The sequence below is a fragment of the Sciurus carolinensis genome, chromosome 7 (assembly GCF_902686445.1).
Source record: "Sciurus carolinensis chromosome 7, mSciCar1.2, whole genome shotgun sequence".
In the NCBI taxonomy this organism is placed as follows: domain Eukaryota; kingdom Metazoa; phylum Chordata; class Mammalia; order Rodentia; family Sciuridae; genus Sciurus; species Sciurus carolinensis.
Genome location: NC_062219.1, coordinates 134,003,035 through 134,029,958, shown reverse-complemented (window position 1 = coordinate 134,029,958; position 26,924 = coordinate 134,003,035). Strand labels below are relative to the sequence as shown.

Sequence of the window (26,924 nt, the reverse complement as noted above, 5' to 3'; positions counted from 1 at the left end):
TGAGAGCTTACTATGTGCCTGGACCTGTTCATTGCTTCCCATGTGCACATTCCATTAATAGTTGTGAAAAGTCTCTCAGGTGGGAACTGCCATTACCCTCATTTTACAGATGAAATGTAAAGGCACAGAAAGATTAAATAGCTTGCCTGAGATCATCACATGGATAAGAAATGGCCAAGTCAGGGCCTGAACTCAGGTTCCTAACCAATTTTAAGATGTACAAGCAGTCATTTTAGTAACGTACGCATTAGTTTTCCCTCCTAGGTTATAAGGAATTGTACTTCAGGGCTGTGTCTTACTCCTCTGAGCATACCCAGCATTTTATTTAATGTTGTTTATTTATTTAATTTTATTTATTTTTGGTGCTGGAGATTGAACCCAGGACCTCTTGCATGCTAAGCATGTGGTCTACCTCTGAACTATACCTCCAACCCCTTAGGATTTTATTTTGAGTAAATGAACACACACACATACACACACACACACACACACTCTAGTGTATGTAAACACATTCAAACTACAGAAAACTCTAAAATATTATGGCCCCAAGTCAAATTTCTGTCTCCACACTTGACACTGTTAATAGCTTCTTGTTTCTTCTGGAAGTTTTGATGTACACACAAGCACAGATATACATGCCCCAAAGGATTTATCCAAACAGGGTCACATTGTAACATGTTCTTTCCTAGCCTAAGTACATACAGTCAAGTCTAAAGAAGATTATTTTCAACTCATAAAAAATGAAAACCCATTGAGGGAATGATTCATGGTATTTCAGTTAGCTATGACACCTTGAAAATTCTATTGATTTGGGTCCATCAAAATTATTATTCTAACCACTATGGATATCAGTATGGGGGCTCCTCAAAAGACTATGCATAGAACCACCGTATGATCCAGCTATACCACTCCTGGGTATTTATCCTAAGGAATTAATGTCATCATACTATCATCATACATGCACCCCCATGTTTATAGCAGCACAATTCACTATAGCCAAACTATGGAAACAGCCTAGGTGTCCATCAATGGATTGGCATATATACAAAATGGAATCTTATTCAGCTATAAAGAAAAATGAAATTATGTCATTTGCAGGAAAATGAGAGGAACTAGCAACGATATGTTAAGTGAAATAAGTCAAACTTAGAAAGTCAAGGGTCATGTTTTCTCTTATAGGTGGAAGCTAGAGAGGAAAAGGAAAAGAAAGGTGGGGGTGGATCTTATGAAAATCAAAGGGAGACTAGTAGAGGAAAGGGACCAGGGAGTGGGAAGTGGGAGTGAAGAATAGCTGGGGAGTGATATTGGTCAAATTATATTATTATATTGTGTATATGTATGGATATGTAACAATAAATCCTATCATCATGTACAACTATAATGCACCAATAAAAACATGGAAAGAGAAAAAAGTTATTGTTCTAAGCATGTAGTGGTAACCTAAAATCCTCTGGAAAAGAGGGAAAGAATAAGGAAAGAGACACAGTTGTCCCTCTGTAAATATGAATTCTGCATCCATGAATTCAACCAACTATGGATAAAAATGTTTGAAAAAAATTTTATCTGTACTGAACATGTACATGCTTTTTCTATAAAACATTAATTAGAAAAAAAACTACATATAAATAGAAAAAAGACCAGCAGTGTAGAAGAAGGGGATCGGGGAAGTGAGAAGGACAAGGAAAGAGGAAGTACTGGGGACTGAAGTGGAGCAAATTATATTCCACGCATGTATGATTATGTCAAAATGAACCCTACTATTATGTATAACTATAATGCACTAATAAAAGTAAAATTTTTTAAAATGTGGCAAAATAAATATAATAAAAATTTACCATTTGAACCATCTTTAAGTACACCGTTTAATAGCAGTAAGTACGTTCACGTGGTTGTACGACCATTGTCACCATCCATGTCCAGAATTCTTTTCACCTTTCCAAATTGAAACTCTGTACCCATTAAACAACTCTCCATTCACCCTCTCTCCAGTCCCTGGAAACCACCATTCTACTTTCTGTCTACAAATTTGACCACTCTCACTCCCTCAGAGAAGTGCAATTATGCAGGATTTATCCTTCTGTGGTTGGCATATTTTACTTGAGCATAATGTTCTCCGGGTTTGTCCATGTCGTAGTGAATGTGAGAATTTCCTTCCTTTGTGAGGCCGAATGATAGTCCATTGTATATATATACCACATTTTGTCCATCCATTCATCTATCCATGGACACTTTGGTTGTTTCCGTCCTTTGGTTATTGTGAATAATGCTGCTGTGGACGGGCATATAAAAATAGCTCTTCAAGTCCCTGCTTTCAATTCTTGTGGGTATTTATCCAGAAGTGCAATTGCTAGATCATATGGTAATTTTATGTTTAATCTTTGGAGGAACTTTCATACTGTCTACCACATCAGTGGCACCATTTTGCATTCCCACCAACAGTGTGCTCAAGGTTCCGACTTTTCCCCATCTTCACCTACGCCTTTTTTTTTTTTTTTCCCCCATTCTGATGGGTGTAAGGTGGTGTCTCTTTGTGGTTTGGCCCTTTATTTTTTTTTTTTTCACCCAAGAAAAAAATCATTCTTCATCTTGGGTTTGGATGGGAGTGGCTATGACTCACCTTTGTTTTGAAGAGGAATTTTTTTAAAAGTCAGATTCTCTAGTGAAACACAGCTCAAACACATTTGCCAGCCTATACTTAAGCCTAAATGTGTGATATGACTTTTGAAAGGTACTGGTTGCCTAGGCAGGTTTTGGGGTATGGAATTGATCAATTTATATTTTTATGTGCATGTCTATATACTACAAAGATAAACAAAGAGAGAGAGAGAGAGAGACAGAGAGAGAGAGAGAGAGAGAGAGAGAGAGAGAGAAAGAAAAGGTAAAATGTAATGGCTATACCACCCAGTCCTGTTGGTTCTTAGTGACCTACCTAGGGAACTCCAGGCAATTAAATCCTGTGCTGACTCTTGGGGTGGAGAATGTGCTCTCTCTAGTATAATACCAGTGGCAGCTTTGTGCTAGCTGTTATGTAAAAGGGAGACTCTTCTTCCAAATGTCAGGGTCAAGCATGGACACTCCTATTTCAGCAGTGGTGACAAAGACTCAACACCGAGACACACAGAGAACCTTCTCTTTTGGCAGGAGAGGAGGTGGTCACTGCACTGCTTTGTACAGATCTTGAAATCACTGGGTGAAGGAAAGACAAAATCAGGTTAGTGTTTTTGGTGCTCTTCTTTTTCCAAAAACACTTTCACATTATTCACTGTACCCTGGTCTCACAATAACCTTTAGATCTAGTGGAAAGTATGCCCATGTGACAGACGCATCGTCTTTGAGATACTAAATGCCTTCCTTAAGGGCATGTGGTTAGTCAGCCAAAATGGAACTGTTACGGTTCTATTTATTGTGATAAAAAAATAAAAAATAAAAAATAAAAAAACCCTGAGATAATCAACATATAAGAAGGAAAGGTTTATTTAGGCTCATGGTTTCAGAGGTTCCAATTTGTGATCACTTGGTCCCATTGCTTTGGGCCTGTGACAGCACAGTACATTATGGTGGAGCTCATGGAATAGAAGGCCAGTTCATCTGATAGTGACTAGGAAGCAAAGGACAAGGAAGAGGATGATCCAGGGGGTTTCAATATCCCCTTCAAGGGCACACTCCCAAATGACCTAAAGACCTCCCAGCAGGCCACACCTTTTGCAGGTTCCACCACTTTCCAATAGCACCACAGGCTGGTGACTGAACCTTTAACACATGGGCCCTTGGGGACTCTTATCCAAACCACAGAACCCAGCAGCCAGGTTCTAGACCAGTAATTGGTTTTGATGGAGATTATACCACGTGGGAGTGAATGCTTCATGGATTTGAATAGCCTGTCTTCTTTAGGACTTTCTAGGGTTTGAGACAACTTACTCTGTTGAGTGGTAGCAAAGAATACTCCCATGTGTCTGACCCTTTCCCCATAAAATCTCAGTGTGTTGAAGTTCAGTGTGACTCTGTGCCTGAAGTCCAGTTCTGTGAAGAGAGATACATCTCAGACCGGCTTTCTTAACTTCAGTGGATATCAATCAGTACCTTTTGAAACCATTAGATATTGGATTTAGCCTACCTTTAGAAACCATTGGTTATAACTGTCATGATCATTAAAATCTGCTTCTCAAAATACAAACTAATGCATTTGCTGAATCTGCTTAGCATAAGTCAGAGATCAGTTGCAATGTTACATCCCTGGTAGTGTCCTTTGAATGAATGCTGGTTTTCTACTTAGGTTTACATGACCTGAAGTGCACATACAGATCTGGACAAGCTACCCTTATACAGTCCATCTTCTGGAATTTGCTAGCTAGGACCTGCGTGTCAGAGAGAGCACATGGATGCCCACAAGCACAGCTGATGAATGCTGTTGATAGACAAAAGGGAACCAGCTGAGATTTACAACTTTTCTCCACAGAGGTCATCCATTGGCTCAGGTGGCCTCTGCTGAATATGAGCCCTGGAGCATGATGAAGCTGTCGTTGCAGAGAGAGAAAGATCAGTGCTTGTGAGTTTTAGGTTACAGTGAGTATTAATGGGAACACGGTGATGGTTTCTTTAAATAAACCATCTGTTAACAGAAGTATCTCTTTGGCTTTCAAAACAAAAGATAAGAAAAACTTACTTTGAATGGTGAACTCTGATATATATTTCAACATATATATTTAACTGTGTAATGTACAGCTTGTATTTTTATGATTTATATTTTTGCAAAAGTACCTATGCCAAGGATGCCATGACTGGAGGAAAGAGCTTTGGTTACTCTGAGAAACCTTTATCATTTGTATGTTGCTCATTTGGATGAAATTCTCAGAGCCTACTTTAAAATTATATAATTCAAAATTTGCCTTTTTTTAATCTGAAGATATCCAATTTTGGCCTTTTTTCAAAGTTGTTTTCAATTAGTGGATAAAGTTAGGCATTAAAATGCATGTCTCAGATGCCTTTCCAAAGCATCTTAGCACCTTATAGTTTTTCAGATAGTGTCACCTTTAAAGATGGTTCATGTGCAATCTTGTGCATTCCATGTGGCTGTCAGACCACAGCAAATTTCATGCAGGAATCATGCAGAAAATTGTCCTCCTGAGTCAAAGTAAAGCAAAGTTTGAAAATGAAGAGTCTTGTCCCCATTTCATTTCATCTTTATTGAGCCATAAGTAAGATAATTTAATGAGAAAATTTGAAAGTAGTTGGTAGCTAGGAATATGTAGGACATGCAACCACTTGATCATGAAAGTAGGGGAATAATACATCCAAAGACCCTAACAAAAATTTAAGACATGCGCATCTTGAGAAAGTGCCATGCTACCCTCATCTCATTCTCTTTGCTTCTTGCTTACTACACATTAGCTGATAAGAGCAATGTCATAGTTTACATTAATTTCTGATTTTAAGTTTCTTACTGGGTGCTTGTGGGGAATCCAGAGGCATGCACATGAAATAACAAGAGGTGGGTAAAGTGTGGTTGACTAAATAACCATATCCAGCATGCATTACTAGATTGATAAGAAACTGGAACTGTGGTTCTTGACTTGATTTCTGTTGTGTCACGCATAGAAGAGAGTGTTTCCATCAGAGTTCCTTTCCCAGGCTGGGCAGTTATATATAATGCAGCACTCTGGCCACAAGCCCACCTCTGCCCACTCCACCAATGAAAGCACTCTAAGCTATTTTAAGACAATCTGTGCATGACTAGGCCTTGTCCCTTTGCTTCATCCTGTTTGACCTTTCTAACATCAACTTTAAAGAATACTGAAAACTAACATTTCTAATCTAACGAAGCATAGGGCTTGAGAGTTCCTTGACACCAAACTGGAAGCCACATGCAGGAGTAAGGACTCATTCAAACCTGGAAGTGGAATTTAGTGTCAGAAAACTTGTAGATGAGGGAAGCCTGAAGTTAGTATATGAACATTGATTTTTAAAAATCTACTTTTGATATGCCTACCTGAAGAGGTTTTATTATTGTCTGTCTCACTCCAAGTGGACTTTTCTCTTACAAAGAAATTTCAACATGACTAATTAGTATAAATATTTTAATATTATAAAGAAATTATTATTTTAATGGAATAGGTATTCAAGGGTGGAAGATTTTATTTCAGCATTGTAATGTTATTGCTTGAGGACAGGAACGGTATTTTATTTCTCTATTGCCAAATCCCAGCACCTCCCAACACACTGTTATTGACCCTCATTAACCAAACCTGAAAGAGGAGTCTGGCTAGAGCTACAGAATTCACTTTCCACTTAGAAAAGTGTTTCATATTAGAGAAACAGTAGTTAGCAAAGCTTGCCCTACAGAGATGTTCTTAACCCTTGACTTAACATCAAAGTCATATTGGTGCCAAAGGAAAATATATGGATGCTTCTTAAAATGGAATTTCAGAATAACATTTCTCTGGATTCCCATTTGTTGGATTCCTGGTATTAGTAGTATGCCTAATATCATTAGGGATTTCTGGGGCTTACAAGGCCTTGAACTCTTAGGTGGGTGAACCTCTTTCATAAACTGTTACCAGTCGGGGTACAAGGCACAGATCTGTGTACAAGGCACCGATATGGCTCTGCCTTGTTTTGGGTGAGACTTCATACCCTACTGGAGGATACATAAAGAAGACACAACTCTCATAGCACTATCAATAGAAACTGGTACAATAGGAAGGCAAGTGTGTTAACCTTCCATTGCTATAACAAAATAGCTGAAAAAATAAAATTAGAAGAGGAAAGGTTTATTTTGGCTCACAGTTTTGAAGGTTTCAGCCCATGGTTGGGCAGAGACATCGCTTTTGGGCTTTTGGCAAAGCATTATATCATGTCAGGGAAGAGGGTGGTGGAACAAAGTCTTTCACCTCATGGAAGCCTGGAAATAAAGACAGAAAGGGATTGGTATCCCACTATCCCCTTCAAGCACATACCCCTCAGTGACTTAAGACTCTTGGCCTCACCTCTTAAAGGTTCTACCACCTCCCAAAGGAGCCACAGTTTGGGGACCAAGGCTTTAACATGGATTATAGGGCATTTCGGATCCAAACTATAGCACCAAGTCAATTTGGGGTGTAAGATGTTGATGTAAGATGATGTTACTGTTTTGATGTGTAGAGTTTGAAATTCATACCAAATATTAAGACCTGTTATTATAAGAATAAAGACCAAATTTTGGAATTTTGATGTGAAGTTAAGTTGAGAGGGCTTATGAGTTTTCCAAGAGGAATAAATCCGCTCAATGTTCACAGATGTCAAGTAGACTAGAAGATGGGAGAGCTAGTAGAATGTTATGAGAAATGTCAAATAGCTCTCAGTTTCTGATTGAGAAACTACCAGAAAAAGAATCTATAGCAGCCTGAATCATTTATTATTCTCAAATCAAGTAAGTCAAAAGTATCTTCTAAGAGAATGGGGACAAACTGAAAGCTAACATGTTCATGACTTAAGAAGGGAAGTTAAACTTTTTAGGTTCTTTTTTTTTTTTTTTTTTTTTTTTTTAAGTGCCATATCAGATTTTTCTCATTTAGAAAGAAACCAGATAGTATTGTCAAGGATAGGAGTTGTGCAGGAAAATATAATAAAATGTGTAAGCCAGAAGATGAACACAGGTCTTATAATGTAAAGATTTCTGCATCAAAGTGACCATGTTACTTCATGGGAACCAGAACTTTTAGTTACACGGTGGAGTCCAAATTAACAAGCCAAAAGATTAAGTGGGCTGGAACATATAGTCCTGGGTAAACCAAAACAACCACCCTTGTGAGCAATTGAGAGCTGCCAGAATTCCTAAACCTATTAACTGATTTACTTCTGGGCTGCCTGAGACTAATGAGATGAATAACTTAAGTCAAAGTAAATATGATTTTTTGATACTGGATAATTCCTTCTGCTTTGTTACCAGAGGAATGGAAATGTGAGCCATGGTTTTTTTTTCTCCTGCAGCCAAAATGACAAAGAAGGCTGTAAATTTTTGACCTTGAACTTTGATGAGCAAGGAAGTCACAAAACCATTGAAGGAGAGTGTAGCAAAATATAATGCTCAAAGACAAATTTTATTATTTTTTTTATTTTCGCAGACTGAATTTTGATTATTGTACACACAAATGGGGTATGAGTTTTCATTAAAATTGGGTTTCATCAAGGGATATGCATTGTAAGCTTGCCATTTTATATTTTTAAGTACATGTATGTTTGTAAAGTCACTTAACTTTCTCAACTTTTATTTTGAAATTGGTGTTTATTTTGGAGCTGGCATACATTGATTATTTCTTGAATTTAGTAATTTCTTTAACATTATTAATTATGCAAATAAAACATGGTTTAGAGAAAGTAGGTTTCAATATAGGGTTGAGATTAATATTATCAAAATGCCTATTTTTAAATTTTAATAAGATATTGGATCACCTAGGAGGAAAAGGTTATGTACACTCTGTAAACATGAATTTGGTTAAATCAGTATTGATGGAACCAGGATTTCAATAAAAATATGATGCATATGACTGGTATGTAATTTCATTAAAATATATACCCATTTTATGTAATAAACTACCTTTAGTTGTTTAATCACTTGAAAAAATAGACTTAAGGATTTTGAGTCAAGGATTTTTTTTTTTTTTTTTTTGCAGCTGGAGTTCCCATTTAATAGAATACGAATTTTCACAGAAGTAAAATCCTTCTTTGGTTAATTTTCTTTAACATTCAAAAGAAAAAGTGCAATTTGATATTTATTGTCACAACTGTTAATAGAGAAAAATTTCGAAGTGATACAAGCTAAAAGTAGAATTTGTAAAATGTGCTTACACTTTTATAGCATCTACCTGGAAACTGAACTTACTGATTTTTTCAAATAACACTACTTTCTATTAGATAGGAGTTTGTGCCAATATGATTAATTTTGTGGAGATGAATTAAGAAATGAACAACTGTAAGTAATCACATATGAAGAACTTTCTGTGTTCAGATTTGACTGATGTTGCTCTAGTAGGTTACACATACATTTGTGTAAATGTGTTCCACCAATAATGAGATCAGTTTGAAAAATATATTGCTATATTACTGAATTAAATAAAAATGAAACATTTTATAATGATTGTTAAATGCCAAATTGAACTGATCTCATTATATGTGAAACTCAAGTATATTTAGACTACTACCTAAATTTTAATACACGAAAATAATGAGATATGACCAGAATAGGTGGAAAAAGTTACTTGTATTTTTTAGCAGTTTCTTTTTTCATAGTGTAGATTTATTTTCAGCTATTTGATGAAATATCTTAGGATTCATGAAGTTTGTAGAACCTCCCAGTTAACAGAGGAAGAGCAAACATATGTGGTCCTACGTTGTTTTATGCAGGTATTTTGCTCTTGTTGTTTACTTCAGGTTGCTACCTCTGTGCATAAGGCTGTGTTCACAAAGAAGAAAAAGTTCATTAAGAGCTTTGAGAAAGGTGCAGCTGCAGGTAGTAAACACAGATGAGGCATGGTTTTATATAAGGCTTCTAACTGGAAACAGATTTTAATTCTGTTCTTGAAATACCTGTAATTGTACTTTCCATATGAGATTGTGCATTTCTTCTGCAGAGGCCAGTTGTCGCCTCCTTGTAGGCATTTATTTATTTATTGCTTTTCTGGGTGTAGTTCAGTAGACAGTCTCCAAGAAAGAAGAGCAAGTCTGCACTGCTCCTGGCTTCCCATGAACATATGCCCTGCATTATATAGCTCTTCTTTTTCCTCCCATGAAGAATTCCAAGTGGAGTTTTCCAGAAGCTGAGAAAGTAAGACAGCCCTCCTGGTTCCCATGCATGCACAGTCAAAGTCAAGGCTAAAGACTAGATACTTAGCACAGGTCTTGTTAACAGTTTGGATTCAAAATGTCCCCCAAAGGCCCATGAGTTAAAGGCTTGGTCTTTAGTCCATGGCACTATTGGGAGGTGGTGAGACCTTTAAGAAGTGGGCCTAGTGGGTGGTCATTAGGTCATTGGGAGTATGCCCCTGCAGGGTATTGCGAGATCCTGGCCCCTTCCTGTCTCTCTCACACCCTGGCCATGAGGTGGAGGATTTTGCCACACACTCCCTCTATGTGGTGCTACCACAGGCCTGAAGCAATGGGACCAACTGACGATAGAGAACTCCAACACTGTGAGTCAGAATAAACCTTATACCAGACATGGTGGTGCACGCCTGTAATCCCAGCAACTCGGGAGGCCAAGACAGGAGGATTGTGGGTTCAAAGCCAGTCCCAGCAACTTAGCAAGACCCTGTCTCAAAAAAAACAAAGGGCTGGAGATGTGGCTCAGTGTTTAAGCACTCCTGGTTTAATCCCAGGTACAAACCAAACAAAAGCAAAAATAAAACAAAAAACACCTTTTCCTTATAAAGTTGATTATAGCAGTCAGTCTCCCCCTTTTCCTAATGAATGAGTGATTCAATCAGTTGATGTTTGTCATATGCAAGACACTGAGTCAGATCCTAGAGATATTGAGATGCGTAGGCAGGGTCAGACATGCAAGCAAGTAATTTCAACACAACCTGATATGTATATGAAAGATGTATGGCCAACAAAGGTGGAGGAAAGGTTGACTTCTCTTTCAGTATAAGGATATGGGAGGGGAGTGTTTCAAGAAAGAATCCACAAAGGGCAACTTTCCTGAGTTAGGTCTTGAATAATGAGTAGGAGCTTCCTATGTTTTCTCAAAGTATGCTACCTGTACTACTCACATTCACAGAGCTTGTGAAAAATGTTCTAGGGCTCCAACCCAGACCGACTGGGGAAGGTATGGGAAGAAACTTTATAATTCCAGGGCCATTGTCCCAAGGTCTAGGGTTGGCAAAGTTGTTGCTTCCAGTAATTCTTCTGTTCCTTCTTCGCTCATCATCCGTGACTCTCTCCTTGACTTTCAAAGCACACACTTCCTGCTTCCCTAACTTGCAGGGATACTATAAACACAATAAAAAGCTTTTATTTCACTATTGAAAAGTACATGACCCTCAGCCACGTGCCTTCACATTCTATTCCTGTTCCTTGGTCGGCACTTTATCTTATAGCTGGGAGTTGACAGTTGCTCACCTGTCAGAGCTGACAAGACCACAGAGGTCCTGAGCTCGATTCCCTGCAGACACCAAGAGATTACTCTTGGCATGGTTTCCATTGTACCTTTGTACCTTAATGTTGCTTTTCTCTGAGACCAGAGTTTAGTCAATCTCTAGACCCAGAGATTAGAGGAATGTTTTACACACAAGACACCCAGACATGTACCTTCTTCTCTGAGCCCCTGCTGGAAGTGTTGGGCAGGTGTCAGAGTCTGGGCATTCTGAGAAGCTCACTGATGTTCTACACAGTGCTAGGTTTCTATGGCTGACTCCCTTCAAGGCCAGTGGACATCTGGACCAGCCAAGCAATGTCTGGGATCCTTTCTCTTTACTCACTGTCTTTCTTCTGACTTTATCTCATATATACTTTTCACTTTTTAGATTCTTTGTGGACAGAGGCAAGATTTAAGTAAACACTCAAGGCCATGACAAGTATTTTATGAAATATTTTCTTCACTCCAATTTATTATTAGATTCATGCTTCTCGAATTTTAATGTGCATGGGAACCACCTGGGGATTGGTGAAGGTACAGGTAGTTGGTGGGAAGGGGCTCAGATTCTGCTTTTTTTGTTTGTTTGTTTCTTGTGTTGTTGGGGATTGAGCCCAGGGGCTCACACATGCTAAGCATGTGCTACATCACTGAGATACACCCTCAGCCCAAGATCTCGTGTTTCTTACAAACTCCCAGGTGATACTGTTGCAACCGATCCATGGATGCACATTAAGCAGAATGGACAGGACCACTATTTAAGGGCAATCAGAAACGATTAGTATTTATCTAGACTTTGTATTGAATATTCCAATTGCAGAAACATTTATAGGAGCTTTGTGGGTTCTCATTGCTTTTCAGAAGTAGCTTTTTGATTGCTACTCTGCTCTGCAGTATGCTTATAGCATTTCTTATGCACAGGAAGACCTAGAAAATGAAACCATTAGGAGTTTAAATATTTTACTCAGTGAGTCTCAGTTCAGATCTTGAAGCATCCCTACAACCTGCAGGACCACTCTTCTCCTCACTTGAGGACACTCTGAATTCTGCCCTGTCTTCTGTCAGCATGCACCACTGCAGGGAGCCAGTCTGCTGGGAGAGGTCAAACTGAACCTCACTTAGAGCAGGAGACAAGACAGAGAGAGAGAGAGAGAGAGAGAGAGAGAGAGACAGAGAAATAAGCCTAAAATAAAAATTAAAAAGCATACCAAGGACCCAATGCAAAATGAATGCTCTTAAAATTGTGGTGGGAAGAAATCAAAGGATTTATTGGGTGATGAAAAAAACACTGTAAACTTCAATTATGAAAACATTCCAAGGTTTGGTCTTGTGTAGAACAAAAGAGGAATTTTACTAAGTAAGACTCAATTTAATCAAATGAACGTAAAGGAACTGTAATTCTGTTTTAATTTGGTTATTACACACACACACACACACACACACACACACAGACTCACGCTCACCATTTCTTGGTAGCCTCACATCAGTCTCTGACTTGTTCAGTGTTCTCGGGGTGAGAATCCCAAGGAAGCAAAAGTATGACATGACATATGGTTTTCAGATAGATTTTTGTATAAAGTGCTATAAATAATTCTGTGCTGTGTAAGGTGACATTTCTCCACACTTCCTCTAGCTGCTGGCCTCTATTTATTGCATTGTGACCAAGAAGCAAAGCAGGAGGATTTCAGGCAAAGGTTGGCTTTCTTATTTGCAGGTTTTCTTGTATGCCCCATAGATCATTTATGGAGGGAAGATTTTGGGGCTCCCACGCAGTCCCCTAGACTGATTTCCATGAACATATCCCTGATTCTGGGGTGAGAAAAGAGCAGTGGTTTGCTGGATAACTCATCCTGGATGGGATGAAAGGCCTGGGCTTGTGTCGGGGAAGAATAGGAATTAGACTGTCATTCCATCTGACTTGAAAGGGGGACTTGGAACAAAGGTCAGAGTGACCAGAGCTGACAGAGATAGGGGATCCTAATGTGTGCAGTACTTTAAACACTTGGTTGTGAGTAGAGTTAAAAAAAAAAAAAAAAAAAAAAAAAAAAAAAAAAAAAACAGAATCCAGGACCCAATTTTATCAGAATCTTTAGGAGTGGTACACTCAGGTATCGATAAACAAAGGAGGTTGTGGGCAAACCAAGGCAGACTGGTAAGATGGGGATGGCAGGCAGAAGGAAAAGTCACATTAGTAGTTTGAGAAAAAAGAGTAGGTAAAGTGAGAGGGTTCACTTTTTCCTGTTTGGGAAGGAGAACAAGTAAGATGGCAGTGGGAAGGAAGTAAAAAATATGAATCTGTTGTAAGACACCTTAGGCCAGTTTAGCCGTCCAGGATAAGATGCGGAAAAAATAAAATCCGTACTATCCAAGTACCCAATGTAACTAAATGTTAGGTGAAGGTGTTTAATTTGTTCATTTTAACTGGTTTGTTTAAAATTGACAGAAACAGGCTGGAAAGAAGCATGGAAGAGAGCAAATATTTATAATCATTTGTAGCTGTGTAGCCTGGATCTTGATGGCAGCAGGGCAGATGTTAGAAGGGACTGACCACTCTGTTCTTCATCTCTGCCTTCTGTGGCCAGCCTCAATCACCGATCTGTTCAAACCCCTGAGAACATGTCATCTGTATGGTCTTGGCACTGGCCTAGTATGCATCAAGGCCTGGGTTCAGTCCCCAGAAGAAGAAAAAAAAGACCTGTTGTTAATAAGTAATAAACTAAGAAGTGAAATTGACTAACAGTGTGCTCTGCTGGTTTTTTTCTTGCTGGTGGGGGCTATGAAGTGCAGCAGTACACTTTTAAAAAATATGTGCTGCTCAATACATATTATAATAAAGTAAGTTATCCATATGTCTTCACTTGACAGATGTTCCCATTAGACTTCCTGAATTGGCACCTCTAATTCAGGCCCTTGAAGAGTCCTATTGACTTGGTTCTTGAATGAAGCACTGTTCACAGAATTGCAGATGCATCCAAGGCTCTCATTTTCCTGACAGGGTTATTTTCTCAGGTGACCGATTCCACTTGATGTCATGGGCAGCCCAGAGAGGAGCCACTGAGTTCTGAGGTCAAGGCCAACATTTTCCTTCCTGGATTTGGTCAGTCAGAAGCTGTCCTAGCTCATGCCATGCCAGTCCCCACAGACTACAAAACAGGTTGTGCTTTGTGAGAAGTCCTTTTATCCGCCTAGGACTTTGGAGTGTTTTCTCACTTACTGCAGAGAGAATTTGAGAGTGTTATGAGGATGAACAGAAATAGATTTATTTTTACAAATGATCTCTGAAGCTATCTTTTACATTCAGGAAAGGAAAAGTACTTGACCTTTCTTCTGAAAACTATTTTCTTTGTTTCTTTTAGGATTTATTTAATTTCCTTTCCTCCATTAGAAACCTAATCAAAATTTAACAAAGTCATCATAAATTGTTATGATTTTGTTTTTATGTTTCTAGGTATGAGGTTAAAATAACTACAGTGTTATCCTAGAACGTCCATAAGCAGTAATGTGGGAAGCCACTACTCAGGGTGCACAATCTGATTATGACCCATATGTGATGTTATAAACACAACTTTCCATAGCAACTATAATCCTCAAATGCAGGACTGTGGATATCACTTAAGATTGCTTAAGTGAAGCAAAGAATATGGGGATTGGCAGAGGGATGGATTCGAGATGGTCCCCAGGGCAGTCTGATGACAGAGTGTTCTCACAACAAGAGCAACATGCCTATAAGCACCTTTTCCCTTCATTTCACAATCCTTTACCAAGTATTTTTAGAACCCTCACCCCACTGTTTGACACTGAAAAAACAAAGGGTAGGGGAAGACTCCATATTCTAGTCATGGGACAGGTGCATCACCTTAAGGCACAGTCTCAGAAAGCGATCACACTGCTGTTAAGATCCAGTGAAGGAAGCCACTCTCTCAGCCTTGATGTTCTTTTAAGGATTAAATTCATCATGGAATTGATATTTTAAAACATTTTATTGAATGGCAATGAAAGAGGAAGTAAAATTGCCCAGTTAAATTAATTTTCCTTTGGATTATTCCATCACTTTCAGGAAAAAGAAGTTTTAATGTAGTCTTGGGCAGGTGTGTAGTATGAGGTGAGAGAGAACTCACCTATGGACCATGCTGCCCACCTGCTCAGGGCTGGATCCTGAGGCAACAGTGGACCTTCAAATGGAGACAAGAATATGAAGTGCATGCATCGTACAGTGGGTTAAATAGTCAAAATAGGCATTTGAGCAATTACTCCTGACCTCTTAAAAGCAATATATTGTAGGAGCAAAAGTATTTTGCAAGACTTGAGCTGATAGTTCCAATGTTGTACTTGTTCTTGAATCTAATTAACTTGGTTCTCCAAAACACATATTTCAGCAATCAGAAGGTGATAAATATAGCTATCTAGAAGCATGGTCTCCAAACCATTTTGATTTTACACTGCTTTCAGTAAAATATTTTTAAGCATGCTCCAATATGCTTATAACTTTATTCTTATATACACATTGATAAATAATCCATGTATATTTTATAATTAACATTTAGTATGTTATGGAAGCTTATAAAATTATATACATGTCCAATTTTATTAGTGTACATCTTCAAACATAAATAAAATATAAATTTTAAAAGAATGTCTTAGTACAGGCTGCTATAGCAAATTACCATAGACTCATGACTTAAAACAATAAATATATATTTCTCACAGTTCTGGAGGCTGAGTCTGAGATCAGGGTACTAGCAGATTCAATGTCTGGTGATGGCCTGTTTCCTGGGTTGAAGGTGTCCATCTTCTCATGTTCTCACATGCTGGAAAGTAGAGAGTGAGTAAGCTCTCGTGTTTCCTCTCATAAGGGCACTAATACCATTGAGGAGGGTTCTACCTTCATGACCTAATCACCTTCCAAAGACCCCCCCCACTCAGATGGACATCAGGACAAATGCTGAATTGTACAGTCAAATTCCTTTTGGCCACCAAATTGGAGATTAGGATTTTGATATATGAATTTCAGGGGAACACAGACATGCAGTCTGTAAGATATGAAATAAATAGAAATGAGTTCTAACATTTCCTTCATGTTCCCTGGGTACATGCACCTCCCTAGGGGACACATCTAGGGAGATGGAGAAGTGGAGAGAACCAAGCTATGTTTTGAAGATTTAGGCATCTGGGCCATGTCCCCCTTCTTCCCTGTGTCATCTTAAAACCACTAGTAAATTATTATAAAAGGAATTGTCAAATAGTAACAAAGACATCCATATGTGAACATACAAATGAACTAAGTGACTGAATAAGGGAATTGGAACGAAGTGAGGTCCTTTGGTTTATCTCAGCCTTTGGTGCAAACTCAGCAGAGGAACACAATCCTTGATGTGGTTTTCATCCCATGAATGGGATGATGATTTAAATGGTTTCAGCAACTTCATCCTAAATAGCACTGATCAATCCTCTGTAGTCCGTAGAAAACAAGCTTCATTTCTGGACATTAAATAAGATATAGCTGTAGTCCTGTGCTGTTTAACAACTTCTACACAGAACTCAAAAATGCAAAGTAAAAAGTTGAAGTTCAAAAAGGTTTTGGTCTGGGGACAGAAAAGGAGAACTACAAGTTGTGTCATTGGAAATTCTTCAGTTCAAAGTTCCTCTAGATGTCAGTATTACATAGGGAAATGAAAATATAATAGCCTATGGCAATGAAAGAGGGCCTTCTTACATTATTTAAAAGGTAAAACACATGTGAAATATAATTGCCAAAGGAACAAACAACATTTTTTGGAAACTGACTTCTTATATACCTCAGGACCGAGGAGTTCTGTTGGTACCTAAAGAATGTTGGCAAAGCATGTGGACATTTACGATCTGATGCGCAGATGACTTTTGGGGCAAATACTGACTGATCAGTGCTTCATAGAGTAGCACAGCCAAATTCTCAATTTTGCATGTTTTGATGGACTGAAATTGACCAATACACACCCGTTTTCATTTTTAAGTCCATATTTGCTTTTTACCATTGTGTTTATGCCATACAGGATAAGCCCAGAAGCACAATGTCTATTTATACCCCAGGAATTTTCATTTAGAAAAAGAATCATTGAAGCCAAGTGCAGTGGCTCATGCCTGTAATCCCAGCTACTCAGGAAACTAAGGCAGAAATATCATTGAGTTTGAGACTAGCCTTGGCAACACAGCAAAATCTTGTCTCAAAAAAAAAAAAATCAAAACAAAACAGAGAAATCTTGAAAGAAAAATTTGTAAAATGTTATAAACACAACTTGGTAATATTTCTTATTTGGCTGTTGAATATGCATTTTCAAAATTGAAATTAAATAGTATCTCTTTTTCTCTTATTCCCTCCCCCTTCCTAGTTACTTCTAATCTTTTGACCAAGAAATATTTACCTCTTCTCTTTTAATCTCATCTCCTGTGGTGCCAACTACATAGATCTCAATAAATATTAATAATGTAGCAGGCTATGGTCCTTCTTCTTTTTTTATCTAGTGGAACAGTATGGTGTAGGTAGTTACTAAGAGCACAGAGTGAGCTAGACAACTGAGTTAGAATCCTGGCTTCATCTATAAAATGGGGTGATAGTCTCTATCCCAAATGGTTGTTATGAGGAGCAACCAAATTGATTCTTGTGACAGTTATGAGAATAACTGGCCCATTGTCCATGCTCAGTAAATGTTAGTGGTCATCACCATCATCACCCTCATCATCATTATTACTGTCACTACCATCATCATCATCATCATTGTCATCATTGCTATGTGCTGGTCCCTGGACTAAGCACCAGGAGTCTAAAATGAGCCAGTCTTTTTGCCCATTAGAAGCCCATAGTCTAGTGAGAAAATGATAGGGGAAAAAAGCTTCAATAAAGTGTTGCAAGAGATAACAAGGGTGGGGCACATACCAAGTTCTGTGCAAACATAGAGGAGGAGCTGCCTGAGGAAGCTGAAGACCAGGTTCCCTGTCATCTCTGCACTTGGACTTTGAAGAGAAACTACAGATCTAATATACAATCCTGGCTTTCTACAGATTTGCTACACATGCCTCTGTGTTGCGAGGTCCCCAGCTTAAAGATGGAAACACTTTGAACCTGTGGAACTGCTCTTTGAATCATTTAAAAGTACACATTGCAATTTGTCTTGGTGACTATGCTCTGACTTACATGATGATTCATGGTCACAAATCACCCCAAGGCAAATTGTTAAATTGTTTCGGTTTCAAAGAAAGAGGAGAGGAGAGAGAGGAAAGAGAGAGAGAGAGAGAGAGAGAGAGAGAGAGAGAGAGAGAGAGGAAAGGAGATACATTCTTTGGACCTCCATACAATTTCATAAATTTCTAATGCATAACTTTGGAATTGTGATAATTTGGGTGGGTTAGGCTAATGTTTGCATTTTATGTGGTATTTTAAAGGGATTTGCTAAACTAACTCAAAGAATCCAGGATGTGAGAAGAGTTTTTATCCACTTAGGAGAAGGGATATTGTCTCTAAGCAACATAAAAACTCAACTTATAAGAAGCTTATTTTCTTTCACTTTCTGTTTGCAAAGTCATTCACATATATACTCTCATTTTTATTTGATTTATCTATATGAATCATATTGAGGCAACATAAACAGAGGTCAAAGGTAGTGCATACATTATCAGCATTCTTTAATCTACGCATGAAGATGGGCCACCTACAAATCATGAGAGGATTCTACAGTATTTCTTTGAAAATAAGTGAGTTTATTTGTTTTTAGGACAGAATTTCATTATAAGATTAGTACATATAGGATTCAATAATTCAGACTGTTCTGTCCACTACATGTCTGTTAATTTTTGTGTCTTTTTTCTGTGTTGGAATTATATAATACTATGATTCTTAACCTGGAGTATTTTTACACCAAGGGGACATTTAGCAATCTCTGGAGACTTTTTGTTTTATTAATATTATTGTGATTGACAAAGTTTCAGATAGGCAAGAGGTGTAGGTTTTGAGATCTATTGTACAGCAGAGTGAATATAGTGAACAATAATGTGTTGTATATTTTAAAATAATTAAGAGAGTAAGTTTTAAATGCCTGGAGATGTGTTTGGTCGTGACAGAGATCAGGGAAGTTGCTGAACACCTATAATGCTCATGATGTTCCTTACCACAAAGCCTTTATGCAGCCCCAACTGTCAGCAGCAATGAGGTTGAGAAATCTCAGGTAACCTCACTTACTTTCGTATCCACAGGCTAAGGAGAAGGCGTGGTCGAACCCTGGCCTGAAGGAAAAGACACTTGTCAAAGGTGAAAGGACATCAGCCCTCACAGGTAACGTCCTTAGAAGACTAATTGCAGACCAAGAATCTGCTTTGAAAATCCTGCTATTTGTCTTATCCAGAGGAAGCTACATGTTTAGAGAGAATTCCTGTTTTGTGAATGCTTTTTTCTGATTAACTTTGGGTCCCATCAATTACAAAAAAGAAAATCTCTTAAAATCCAATTGTCAATCAATTGATCACATTTCCTTCTACTTTGCTATTAAAAATGTATGTTCGCTGATAAAAAAGAAACCAGAGTAGAGGTGGCATGATAGGAAGCCAAACTTACACTGATCACATGCATTCTCCATTAAAATATTTTGTGTCCTGTGGTGGCTTTTAGAGAGATCTACCCAGAAGAACCAACTGTCCTCTGAGAAAGAAAACATTGATAAACTCAACAAGAAAAATTCTGAGAAGACCAATGCTCAGAGAAGTTTTGCTGTATGTCATACAGAAAGGCAAGACAAGGCAGAGGCATCTGCTCCAAGAAATTGCATAGAGCCAAGAGGGAATGTAGATGGAAAAGGTATTTCTTGCACAGAAAACTTGAAGAGAAAAGAAAATAATAGTGCTGGAGATGATAAGCAAGTCACTGTGGATAAAAAGGAATGTCCAGTGCTCAAAGGAGAGAAAAACGGGGTCAATTCTCAGGAAGAGACCAGTGGAAAAGAAGCTGAGGAGGAAGGAAGGTCTACAACTGCAAGAGCAACCGTGCTGGACAAATGTTCAAATAAAAAGCAGCATGTTGATAAAACTAACCGTGATCAGTCCCATGAAAGGTAGGGTACAGCACTACATACCCACAACTGATGTTTCTTAGGGATCTATCTGCCATTACAGTTCAAGACCACAGTGAAAGGAAAAATGAGGAGAGTTTTAAGCTAATGATTTAGAACCCAATTTCCTGGCTCATGTAGATTTTTTTCATGTTCACATTCTTGCCCTTGTTTTTCTTCTTGTCTCTGATATTTTAAGGCATTTTATTGTTTTGTTTTGTTTGGGTGCTGGGGATCGAACCCAGGGCCTTGATCATGCTCAGTGTGTATTCTACCTCTGAGTTACATCCCCATCCCTATATTATTGTTTTCTAATCTCCTACCATCATATAGATAAAGACAAAGTTTATAAATATTTCCAGTAATCAACATTTTGTAAAGATCAAGGAAAAAGGTTGTTTTTTTTTCCTTGTTGTTTAGCCATGTAGAACACATTGTCCTTAAGGTCTATGATTAAATAATGATTAGATTTAATTGTAAGTCAGAAACCTAAATCTGACTAAGTTTATTTAGTCCATTATACAGAACAAATTGACTGTTTACACCCAAGAATTGCAAGAAGTAGATTATTGAATGATTCTCTTCCTCAACTGCAAACTTGCACATGTAAATTCGGAAAATTTTGTAGCTAACTGAAATTAATTGTTCTAGGTTATGATGACCGATGGTATCTATTTGGAACAACGGGTATCCAAACACTTGTGTAGTCCTTTTTAGGGTTTGAAGACATAATTCTTGTTTAACTTTAAAATAATATACTTGAAACCTAATCTTGGATAAATCTAACTTTCCATACATTAAATATAAACACTGATGATTATTGAAGTCCATTGCTGTGAAGATGTACTTAGTAGGTATAGGAGTTGGCCCCAAACCGGAAATTAGGTCAATTCTTCTATCACTCAATGTTCCCTCATGACTGATAATATTCAGAGAGATTATTGCTTCTTGTATTATACAACTAGTCATTTCTCTCTTCTGTAAAGAAAGGAAAAAGAAAAAATGAAGAAGAAATTAATTAGGTTTCCATACAATGGCCACTTTTGTAAAGAAGTGAAGTACCTTAGGGTCACTGTGAGGTCTTGGGGACTTTCTCTGGATCCTGGTAATTTACATAGATTCTAAGGGGAGAACCCACGGCTTCATTTGGTCTCCAAACACTGAAATGGTCGTCTCTCTGTCTCGGAGATCACATCCTCTTCACCAGAACACCGGTTGTAGGAAAGCTTTAGTTCTGAGAATTTTGACCATCTGAGCATTTTCTCTTTGAAACTTTGAGAGCTGCAACTGGATTTTATTTTCCAGGTGCATCAGCAGTGCCAAGACCATATCTACACCAGGAGTCCCGGGAAATTCAGCAACAGGATGCACCTTCCAGCATGCTGAACAAACGGAGTCAGCTGGCAGCAGTAAGCGCAGAGTGACTGAAGAGTGCTTCATCAAGGAGGACAGCAAAAAGAGCAGAATAGATCTAGTGGGTGCAGGTGAAAAGCACACACTTAAAGGGACCCAGGAAGCCAGTCAAGCCCAGAGGAGTTTACAGGGTCAACCCCTGGAGTCTGTGGAAATGAAACCCTCCAGAAAGCAAGATCCAGTGACCCTGCTGGGTAGGAAATGGCTTTTGTTCTGGCCTTTTAAAACTTCCTAACCTTTTCCAGCAAGCATTCCAATGGAGGCTTCATTTTCCTAACAGCCTGAAGGAGACTTAAGCCATATTGATGCCGTTGGTGTGTTTAGCTGGGGCACTTTCTTTTTTTTTTTTTAAGAAAAACACTGAAGTCATGAATGCCTCCAAGTGAATGCTCTCTTAACAACATTCTTTCAGCATATTCATAGTGTAAGAAGTGAATGTCCATTCAAATCAGATTCTCAGATGTTGACAGACTATAAAGATGTCAGATTAAATAAATTAATGTTAAATAATAAAAGCATCAACCAGGAGTAGTGGGTACTTGATGGTAATTCCAGCTACTTGGAAGGCTGAGACAAGAGGATCAAGAGTTTAAGGCCAGCCTCTGCAACATAGTGAGACTTGGTCTCAAAACAACAAAACAAAACAAACCTCTCCCAAACTATTAACACTTGGAAGAGGACGTAAAATAAGATAAGTGCTCAAGAAATACATGTTGAACAAATACCAAGTTTTGAAAGCAAAGTTGTTATCTACTCTCCTGGCTCTGCACCCTCATTGTACACTTGCAATAATAGCTGCTTAATAAATGAATAAATGGAGAATGAACAGGTTCATGGCCAGCAAATTTTAACAGCAGCAGTCATGGAAAAGTCAAAGAAATACTGGGAGAAATATTATTGAGTAATTACGCATGTTAGGACTAATGTTGATATGGTCTAGAGTTTAAATACACAAGATGGAAGGTGGAAAGTGGAAGAAATTCGATAGCTGTAGAATACACATTTACCTAGTTTTATTGGGTGTTTTATTTCCAGCCAGCCAGGAAAAATTCATCTCTGTGCCTTAAATGTGTCTTAAATAGAGCCTAAAACATTTTGGAAAGTAATATATAACATCAAACATTTCAGTGACATGGAGAAATGTTTCATATTTCCTTTTTTTTTTTTCCTCTGTTTTAATTAGAATAGCAGAATATATCAGGGGCACTTTTTAAAAAATGGATCAAATAATTCCTTGTGTTTGAATTAACATGGTCTCAAGCCTGGAAGTATTTTTTTAGATGTTTTTTGTGGTGCTGGGAAAGGAACCCAGGGCCTTGTGCATGCTAGGCGAGTGCTCTGCCATTGAGCTGTCCCCTAGCCCTTAGTTCATTACCTGTTTGGACTGTACTGGGGTTGGACACTTGCAACCATCTTGACATTTCTGAAAGCAGGTATGAATGATAGTTGGATGGTCCTGCCATTCTTTCTCAAAATGTCAGCTATTACCTTTATTTAATCACAGGTTATTATATGAAATGGAAATTTATATTCCTGAATCATTAGGAATAAAATAGATGGCCCGTTGTAGTTAATTATTAAATGAGCACATTTTTATTATGAGGTTCAAAGCTTGATGCTAAAAAGAGGTCAGACCGCTTGACAGATGGCCCTTCTTTTCCTCTCACCTTCTAGATGACATCCCTGCTCCTGCCGCCCCATTCGATCATCGTATTGTGACAACTAAGCAAGCACCGGTCAGCAGTTTATATACTGTGAGCAAAACAGAGATTTTGGGAGGGTAAGTCATGCTCAATTTGAATGATCTTTCAAAGAAAGTAGAGGCAGACCAGAGAGCTTCAGAAATGCTTTCCTGAGAACTAGAAACATAGACAAGAGATTCTAGCCATTTCCGAAAAATGTCACGGGTGCAGAAAGGTTGATGTGGTCACTAAACTCCACGTTTATTATCTGCTTTACTTCCCATGTTGTAATGTCTGAAAGTAAGGAAAACCCAACGTGAGTCACCAGAAGATTCTGAAGCTGTTCAAAGCCATGACTTAAACCCCAGGAGACAGAACGTAGAAATGAGTCAACTCTGTGTCTTTCTTGTGGCATGTGCGAAGTTTTTGTATCATTTTCCATTTCTATTGTTACCATATTGATTACTATTATCCATTCTGATTGATCACTTTCCTTCCTGAAGGGCTTATTTGAGGGACACCTAAATGCATGCTTTCTCCCTAAAGAAGAAAGATTAGGGGACCACATTTAGGCTGGAAGATGTTTTTTCCTCTTCTATTTCATTCACAATTGCCCCTATGATATCTTGTAACTCAAAGCCTCAATTATAAGGTTTGCTACCATCAGCATGTCTCTGTAAGAAAAGGAAGAGGAAAGCAGAAAATTTACATACATATATACAAAAGTTACTTACCAGCACACGGAAAATATACAGGTTCTTACAATTGGTTACTGAGGTGTAATTAGTTGATTTCAAGAAGTCCTTTCTTCCTCTTCTCATTCATATTTCTTTTGCCTGCACCCCATGGAACCACCTGAATTTCTTCCTCGGTGATCATGAGAGAATTCCCCATGGGACTTGGGGATGGACTGAGGAGAAATGAGAATTCCACAGCCTGAACTGGTGCCATGGAAGTCTGAAGTATTTGGGTCTTCAGGGACATTAGTGGCAAGCCAGCAACTATTTCTCTGAAGGAGAACAGTTATTTGCAGAAGAAATTTTGAAACAATTCCCAGGGTTTGTGCTATTTTTTTGGCTAAGGTTTGTCAATAACTCCTCTTCGACTTGCTTTCTGCCCCTTTGGGCACCATTGGACCTACTTGGTTGCACTGAAGTCTAGACCAGCAGCTGGTCATCTCTTGTTCTGGGCTCTACTCAACAATGGCAACCATAATCTGCTCAGCAAACTAGTTAGAAGAGCACAGCTGAGTGTACATTGCTGCCTTCAAGATGTGAAGAGATCAATAAGTGCTGGCCTCCTTTTTAGCAGTAGGAGGTTCAATCTACAGCATCTTATCTTTTCCTTTTGGTAGGGATACTATGAGATGCCAAGGATTACTGGATCCTCAAAATTTTTCCAGTGTTAGTCTACTGCCCTGTGGTCTCTAGGGTATTTACATTCCTGCTATAGTTTGGATTTGCAATGTTTCCCAAAGGCCCTGTGTTAAAGGCTCGATTGTCAGCCTATGGTACTATTGAGAGTTGGTGGAACCTTTAAGATGTGAGGCCTAGTGGGAGGAAGTTAGGTCCCCGGGGGTATTCCTTTGAAGGGGGTAATGGGATCCCAGCCCCTCATCTCTCTCCCTTTTTGCTTCTCTGCCACCATGGAGGGAGCAACTCCTCTGCCACATACTCTGACTATGACAAACTATACTGGCATAGGCCCAAAGCCACAAGCCAAACATCCATGGACTGAAACCTCTGAAACTTTGATCCAAAATAGACCTTTCTTCCTTTCAGTTGTTTATCTTAAGTATTTTGTCACAGCAATGAAAATCTGACGAACACTGATGGCCATGTTTAGTTCACATGAGGTTATCAGTCTGGTGACCCAGCTTGAATACGAGGAGGTAGACTCATCATTCAAGGCCCTGGCAGAATAAACCATGTGAGAGAGCCACAGAGTGGAGAGAGCGTGGGTGTCAAACCGCGATGGGGTACCACTGCTGGGCCAGGCAGTTCTGGGTCATTGCTAATGGTGGGGTAAAAGGACCTTCTTACCTTCTTAATCAATGAACACAGAGGAGGTGCCTGGAGTTGCATTCATATTCCCCAGTAGAGTACGTGAGAAATGGTGGTTGGAATTGAAGTTACCATAGGGCTATGTTTATGGTAATCCAACATCATCTCCAAGATCCTTCTATGCCCTGGGTGGGAAGCCGAGTTGACTGGAATGTGATGGCTGTCACTGCCCCTGCCTCTGTCAAGTGTTGCTATCATCATCATCTCTGCAGGCTGTAGGAACGTGTCCTTGTTCAAGTTCACCGTGTAGTTAGAGGGGCTTCCCTTTCACTCCTTGCCATGACGGTCACCATTGTACACAGTGGGGAATGTGTTCTATTTTACTTTACTAAATAATCAAAGTAAGCAAACCAAGTTTAAAAATTGCTCATGAGTGTGCATTTTGGAATGTGATCACACAGGTATGGAGATATATGAGTTTGTTTTCTGGTACTTCAATTAAATACCTGAAACTGGGTCCTTTATCAAGGAAAATGGCTTACTTAGCTCACGGTTTCAGAGATTCAAGAGCATGGTGCTTGTCTTGACTTGTCTCTGATGAGAGCTTTCCTGGTTGATCACAGCATGGTAGACAACATCAAGGTAGTAGAAAGGAGAAGAGGTAGGGATCATACCATGAAACAGGAAGACAGAAAAACTGTGGGGAGGCACCAGACTTGCTCTTTTATAACAACCCTCTCATAAGAACTAACCAGGATCCCCTAAGAACAACATCAGTTCCTTCTGTTACTTCTGACTAGGTCCTACCTCTTAAAGTCTCCATGTCACCTCACAACACTGCCCTGCTGAGGATCATGCTCCCAACACATGAATCTTTGGGGCACACCCTTAACCCTTATCATAGCAGAAGCTGTCTTACAGAGCATATATGGGTTGACATCCAAGCTAAACTGTGACAATGCTCATTGGCAACAATGCAATATATAGTTTGGATTATATGTACCTATATGTGATATCATTATTACTTCTTTTTTATTCATATGCAATTTCTAAAAGGATTCTGATATACCTGCCCCACAGACTGAATCATTCATATGCTTACAAAGCCCAGTTTGTTACATTTATATGTATTCAGAAAGATTCTGTCATATTAATACTGGTAGTTCTTGAATCTTAATGTACACATGAATCATCCAAAGAAAGGGTGAAATGCAGATTCTGGGCCTTACCCTGGATTCCTGCCTCCATAGCTCTGGGGTAGGGTCTGGAATACTGCATTCTGAACAGATCCCCTCCCAGGAGATCTGACACAGGTGAGCTGGACCACGCCTTGACTAGCATTGTGCTAGAAGTCCAGGGGATGCAGTGGATGCCTTCATAGGTTTGTTCATTCAAGTTCAAAAGAAGAAATGCCCCAGGGAAACTGCACTGTTGGCATGGCAGTGACTGCTTGGTTCCCTGTCAGGTGGCAGTGTCTCATTCTGTGCTGTTCTCTCCTTCGGCAGGGGGCGTTTCGGCCAGGTTCACAAGTGTGAAGAGAAGGCAACAGGCCTGAAGCTGGCTGCCAAAATCATCAAGACCAGAGGCCCAAAGGACAAGGTGAAGGGCGTGGGAGGGGGGACTCTCCCTCCCACCCAGTCTCCAGCACACT

At 38.9% G+C, this 26,924-nt stretch overlaps 1 protein-coding gene across 7 annotated transcripts in view; it reads left to right on the top strand.

Moving 5' to 3' along the window:
• Mylk4 (myosin light chain kinase family member 4) overlaps window positions 1-26,924 on the top strand; it is an 81,342-nt gene that overhangs the window by 32,767 nt on the left and 21,651 nt on the right. For 4 of the 7 annotated variants that reach the window (XM_047559504.1, XM_047559505.1, XM_047559507.1 and 1 more), the window contains 5 exons: window positions 19,328-19,406; window positions 19,740-20,178; window positions 21,481-21,782; window positions 23,263-23,368; window positions 26,779-26,872. In XM_047559504.1, coding sequence (XP_047415460.1) covers window positions 19,328-19,406; window positions 19,740-20,178; window positions 21,481-21,782; window positions 23,263-23,368; window positions 26,779-26,872 — 1,020 coding nt within the window. The remainder of the gene's footprint in view (window positions 1-19,327; window positions 19,407-19,739; window positions 20,179-21,480; window positions 21,783-23,262; window positions 23,369-26,778; window positions 26,873-26,924) is intronic. The other 3 variants (XM_047559510.1, XM_047559511.1, XM_047559509.1) reach the window with 2 other exon arrangements.